The sequence below is a fragment of the Phragmites australis genome, chromosome 22, assembly GCF_958298935.1.
Source record: "Phragmites australis chromosome 22, lpPhrAust1.1, whole genome shotgun sequence".
Taxonomy (NCBI): domain Eukaryota; kingdom Viridiplantae; phylum Streptophyta; class Magnoliopsida; order Poales; family Poaceae; genus Phragmites; species Phragmites australis.
In genome coordinates this window covers 1,073,326-1,079,450 of record NC_084942.1, presented here as the reverse complement: position 1 = coordinate 1,079,450, position 6,125 = coordinate 1,073,326, and the positions used below count along the sequence as shown (strand labels likewise).

At 47.1% G+C, this 6,125-nt stretch overlaps 1 protein-coding gene across 2 annotated transcripts; it reads left to right on the top strand.

The window, feature by feature from the left end:
* Positions 1–888: 888 nt before the first annotated feature.
* LOC133904773 (putative disease resistance protein RGA3) lies at positions 889–4,912 on the top strand. Of its 2 annotated transcripts, none has more exons than XM_062346302.1 (3): positions 889–1,343; positions 1,665–4,426; positions 4,527–4,912. In XM_062346302.1, the coding sequence occupies exons 1-2, from the start codon at positions 960–962 to the stop codon at positions 4,419–4,421; spliced, it is 3,141 nt and encodes a 1,046-aa protein (XP_062202286.1). In that variant the 5' UTR covers positions 889–959; the 3' UTR covers positions 4,422–4,426; positions 4,527–4,912. The 2 variants fall into 2 exon arrangements, with proteins under 2 accessions (XP_062202286.1, XP_062202287.1); XM_062346303.1 differs by lacking the exon at positions 4,527–4,912 and having other exon boundaries at positions 1,665–3,092; positions 3,238–3,400.
* Positions 4,913–6,125: the final 1,213 nt, after the last annotated feature.

The following is a 6,125-nucleotide window of genomic DNA, read 5'->3' as shown; positions in this document are numbered from 1 at the left end:
ACGATGCAAAAAAATCACCAAGATTTCTTCAACTTCAAGATAGCAAATCAGCAGGATGACGATTTTGGAATTGCTCGGATTTTTTTGCAATAATTCAAACTAATTTTGCCAAATTATCGCTAATTCTCACGAACTTTGAGACAAGAATGAGAGGAGGAAACAAGAGAGAAAATGGTGTTGCTGGTGTGGAATGGAAGGGCAAGGTGCTCCTCTATTTATAGGTGAAAAATGGTGATTTTTGCAATTTTTTTCGAATTTTTTGGAGCTCAAACGGTCACAAAACGGCTATAAAATTCAAAAATATCGGGTTAACGGGTTAAACGGGCCGTTCCCGGCCCGTTTAACCCGTTAACCCGCGTGCCCCCGCCGGCCCATCGTGCCCCACGTGCCGGCCGGGCCGTGCCCCCCCGCGGTGGGCCGTGCCGTGCCGTGCCGGCCCGGCCGTGCCGTGGGCCGCCGCGTGCCGAGCCGGCACGGTGGGCCGTGCCGTGCCGGGCCGACCGTGCCGTGATGGGCCGCCGCGTGCCGTGCCGGCCCGGCCCGGCCGTGCCTCCTGGGCCAACCGTGCCTGAGCCGGGCCGTGCCGTGCCCGTGCCGCCCGTGGGCCGGGCCGTGCCGTGCCGGCCCGTCTCAGCCGGGCCGTGCCGTGCCGGCCCGCCGTGCCGCGCGCTCGGCCCAGGCACGGCCCGTGGCCTCGTGCCGTGCCGGCCCGGCCCATCTCGGCTCGGGCCGGGCCGTGCCTGGGCCGTGCCTACAGTTCCGTGCCCCGGGCCGGCCCAATAAGCACGGCCCATTTGGCCATCTTTAGATGCAGATAGGAGTATTCCTACCCCAAAAGGCCCGCTGCTACTGGCTCTGCCATTCATTTCCTTGTACTAGTAGCTACATACATAGGAGTATTCCTACCCCACAAGGCCAAAACAGATCTAGATTGTGGTGCTGAGCTTCCGTACCAAGAGATGGCCGCATTATTTGCAGCCATGGCCGTGGAAAGGGCGCTGGACAACCTCTCCTCCTTGCTGCCGGCGACCCCGACCTCGACGCCTTTGGCAGCCGCGGCCGCGAGCGGGGGCCTAGAGGATCTGCGGATGCTGGAGCCGACCATGGGCAGGATCCACGCGGCGCTGCACGACGCGGAGCAGCACTGGAACCTCCGCGAGGAATCCGCCAAGCTGCGGCTCAAGGAGCTCAAGGACCTGGCGTACGATGCGGAGGATGTGGTCGAGGGGTACGAGTACCATGTGAGCCGCTGCAGGGTGGAGGACTTGGACCGGTCTCGGTCTGCCGCCGTTCTTCTTCTTCAAGCTGCTGGCAGCGGCAGCAACAAGCGCAAGCGCCAACAGGTAAAAAGAAAAGGAAATCCACCACATCAACAAATTACTATTCCGTTACTCTGTGTTGGTTTAACTGTGCTTGCGTGATTTCAGTCCTTTACTTTCACTGCCCTTTACTGTAGCATTTTCTAAAAAAAATTATAGATACTTAAAACTTTTATATTATTAGATTTATCATGAAATAAACTTTACTAATATTGTATATTATTTTCAAGTATTTATAAATCTTTTTAAAAAAACGTTTGGTCAAATTTGCCACAGTAAAAAGGATCAAACACGAACAAATTTTAAATAACTAAGTGTCCCTCTTTTTTTTTCTTGGTTAAAAAGGTACAAGACGAGCACTACTCCATCGAAGCTGGCATAGTTCCAGTTCCAAATGAGTTAGCCCTTAGAGCAAGGAAAGTTATAGAGAGATTTACTGAGATCAAAGACTACTCTGATAGTTTCAGCCTGTCAGAGAATGACGGGGAGCGAAAATTTGTTCCTGATATCCGCAGTGTGCGGCAGACTGGCTCTATTGTATATGCCCCAAGAATTCTGGGAAGAGAGAAAGACAAGGAGGAAGTCATTGAAAAGCTGATGTCGAGGTCCCGTGAAGAAAACCGTTTTGGAAGGCATATGTCTGTCTTGGCCATTGTTGGTATGGGAGGATTGGGGAAAACAACACTAGCGCAGCTTGTGTATAATGACACAAGGGTGTGCCAATCTTTTGACCTTCGCGCATGGGTCTGCGTGTCAGAGTATTTCGATGTGGAGAACATCACACGAAAAATCGTCACTTCGCTAACCCGGAACAGCTGTGATCATATACAAGATTGTGAACTGCAGGGGGCATTTGTAGACCTGGTGAAGGAGAAGAGGCTTTTCCTTGTTCTGGATGACGTATGGAATGAGCGAAGGGACTACTGGGAGCTGTTGTGCATGCCAATGTTGGCGTCTAGGCAATGCGACATTATAGTGACCACGCGAAGCAAGGCAGTAGCAAGATTGGTGCAAACAATGCCATTCTACAACCTAAACTGCTTAAGTCCTGATGAGAGCTGGTCATTGTTCAAGCAAACAGCATTTGTTGAGCAAGAAGTTGTCACTCCAGCGAACTTGGTAGAGATTGGCAGAAGCATTACTGAAAAATGCAAGGGGTTACCTTTGGCAATCAAGACTCTAGGGAGCATATTTCGCTATGAAACCAACGAAACAAAATGGAGAGATGTCTTAGAAAGTGAGCTGTGGGACTTAAAGCAGTCACGGAACGAGGTTTTGCCAGCCTTGGAGTTGAGCTATAAGTACATGCCCGTGCACTTGAAACGTTGCTTTGTTTCCCTTTCTCTATATCCAAAAGATATTTACCTTGATGAAAACAGGGTTATTTTATTGTGGAAATTACTTGATTTACTTCACTATGATGGAAATAATAACGTGGATGAAATTGGAAGTTTATATTTTAATGAATTAGTCCAGCGATCATTGCTTCAAAATTATATCGACGGACAGAGGGTCATGCATGATCTCATCCATGATCTTGCATGCTTTCTTGCTGGGGAAGAGTTCTTTAGACTTGAAGGAGATAAACCAATATATGAAATTCCACGGGATGCTCGCTATATGTGCATGGTGCCAGATCGTGAGAAGAGTATTCAGATATCAAATGCCTCACAATCTCTCAGAGCAATCATAATGACCGGGAATATTGTTTTCAAAAATCCAGAAGCATTGTTTTTGAAATGCAGGAAGTATCGGATCATTCACATCGAACAGGTCTGTGTTGCGAAGGCATTACTTGACTTCGTGGATGGCATGAAACTACTACGCCATTTCACACTATATGGAGATCCTGAACAATTAGTACTTCCTAACTCTTTCTTCCAGCTATTTAATTTGCATACCCTGAACTTTGGAGCAGATATGCTACACGGGATTGGGCGCTTAGTTAACTTGCATACCTTGCCTGAAGTACATCTCAGCAAATGTGGTTGCTCCTTTAACATAAGAGAGCTGAGGAATATGAACAAAATAAGGGAGCTGTGTATGAGTGGACTGTGTAATGTGAGCATCAGAGATGCAAATGAAGCACATTTACACAGTAAAAAGAACCTCGAGATACTAGAATTGAACTTCAATGTATGGAAAAGTTGTGGAATACACACAGAGAGATCTGATCGTAATCAAGCTATTGTTACAGTATCTGGTGTCCAATTACTTGAGAGCCTACGGCCACATCATCAAAGCCTCAAAGTACTGAAGTTAAAAAATTTTAATGTTGAGATATATCCAAGTTGGTTGGGTAGTACTTCGTTTTCCAAGCTAACCGAGCTACTGTTACACAATTGTCAATCTCAGCAGTGTCCAACGCTTGGTGAACTACCTTCCCTCAAATCCCTTCAGATATGTGGAATGGAGTATGTCGAGCACATTGGCCGGGAGTTTTGCAGCCTTGATCCAAGAGTCAAAGGATTCCGCTCATTGAAGGAATTGACGTTCCAAGATATGTATCGGTTGTCAGAGTGGTCTGGAGTGGAGGACGGTGAGTTTCCACATTTGGAAACCATTTGGATCTGGAGTGCCTATGAATTGAGGTGTCTTCCTGTGGTGCCCTTCTCGTCCTTGCTCAATTTCAACCTGTATGATTGCAGAAATCTTGCCACAGTTCCGGCCTCAGCTACCCTTCGTGAACTAAACATCTCGAATTGTCTTAGCCTGAATGAACTGCCTGCCCTCCCGTCACTCCGGTTTCTCGGGATCTTCAAGTGTCCAAGCCTCGTAACATTTGATCACTTCCCCTCACTGACCGTCTTGTATCTGCATGCTCCATTCAAAGAAGAGTTACTTTACAGACTGGTAAATTCCCACTTATCTCTTGAATGCTTATCAGTGTGGTCTGATGCTTTGATGTCCATCCATCTTGAGCCCCAAAGCCTGCCGTCACTTGCACAGCTTGAGTTACGCGGCTGTAATTTACAGTACTGCGACAAACTTGGAAGCTTCACTTCCCTGAAGAAACTAAATGTTTGTGGTTCCCCACGGCTTCATGTCCCTGATTCGCTTCGAAGCCAATTGGAGGAACTAATTGATCTCAAATCCTTCTAATCATGGTACAGATCTCTTCATTGCCCTTGTTTAAATGAAAAATTCTCCAATAAATTTGCTCTTTGCAAGATCTCATATCTGATAGGTCTTTCCCTTATTCTGCAGGTGATCCATATATAAGCCACTCTCACTTTCTTACTAATAGTCGTCACTTCACTTCTGGATGGTTATTGATTTGCAACCAACATGGCTATACACACATTTATGTTCCAATGGATATGTTTATTTGCGTAATGACCACGATTCTTCACAGTGGGGATTACTACTCAGGCAAGGAATCTTTTCTTTTAGCTGGGACATAGCCATGTTTGGTTTGGTACCATCTCGCCGCTCGGGTCAGGAAAGAAACTTCTCTAGGACACTTTTAACCCTGGTGCGGTGGGCCTATGTACTCGTACTTGCTCTGTCATCTATGTGTGATCAAATTATATGCATGTGCCACTTTTGATCTTTTGGAAAAGACAATTAATCCAAAGCCCATCCAGCAATCCTTGAAAATTGTTGACGCAAAAAAGCATCGCGCCAAACACTGAGCATCTCGTGCGTAAAACGAACCGAAACTTCCAGCCCAGACTGGATGTTCCGATCGAGATGATCGGAAGTTTCGATCAACAATACCTTACGAGCAGCACCTAGAAAATCCTAGTCATGGCACCGCACCATTAGGTTTTCACCGTCACCCACTGTTGGCCTCCGGATCTCGTTGAGAACACATAAGTTATGCTCAACCACTCTTGAGCAGTGCTCGAGCATTTGGAAAAACACATGACCACTCACACGAGTGCACACGACCACACATAATGAGATGCCTGATCACTCCCGAGCAGTGCGCGACCACTGTGGAGAAGCTAACACTATAGAGAAGCTAGCAAGCGGAACACAGAAGAATTTTTCTACTAGCTTCTCTCTTTACTCTAAACAAGCTCACGGTGTTTTGCTCACTGGAGAGAAACACACACACATGAGAATGGTTTTACAGCTCTGCGCACCAGGACCCTTTTCTCACTTCTATTTATCTTCATTACTCTTAACACCACGATTTTGATTATAGAGACTTATATAGACATGCACGCACTAGGCAGCCAAGCCACGTTTGGCCGCACGAATCGGCCAACCACTCACATAGCTTGCCCACTAACACAACTAAGCAGTCTTGCACGCACTCCACTAATCCGAAGCCCACACATAGCTCCAGAACGTGTGCCATGCACTGATTGCGTCCACACACTTGACTGAGTCCCGACAATGCTTGCTCGGCTATTTGGCCCTGCTAATCCACCCGCCATGCACACACACTTCCATGCATCGCTAATGGCTAATCCACTCCCTAAGCCGTGCAACATGCACACTAATTTGGACTCAGTCCACAACTCCAACTCATCACACACGAAGAACACATAAACAACAAGATTAAGTCTAACAATCACCCATTAATCTTGTTAGTTTTATCTTGAGCACCCCATCACTGGCTTCAAAGTAACACAGGCTTGTCATCAGCATCCACCAAGGAGAGGTGTGCTAAACTCTTTTTCACCTTCTTCGTCTCTTCACACTCATCAGCTAAGTGGTCGTACTCACCACAGTTGCGGCAATCAATCTTCGACTTGTCAAACTTTTCGTGGTACTTCTTCTTGTCCACGTACTTGTTGATGCCGCTTCCAGAGTCCTCTCTTCTTTTCTTTAGCAAACTTGGCCACCCATTTG

What these genes read in the sequence shown, in the direction of transcription:
- LOC133904773 (XM_062346302.1), top strand. Translation starts at nt 960, where the DNA reads ATGGCCGCATTATTTGCAGCCATGGCCGTGGAAAGGGCGCTGGACAAC. An exon ending in ACAAGCGCAAGCGCCAACAG is followed by an intron (nt 1,344 to 1,664) that starts GTAAAAAGAAAA and finishes TTGGTTAAAAAG; the next exon opens with GTACAAGACGAGCACTACTC.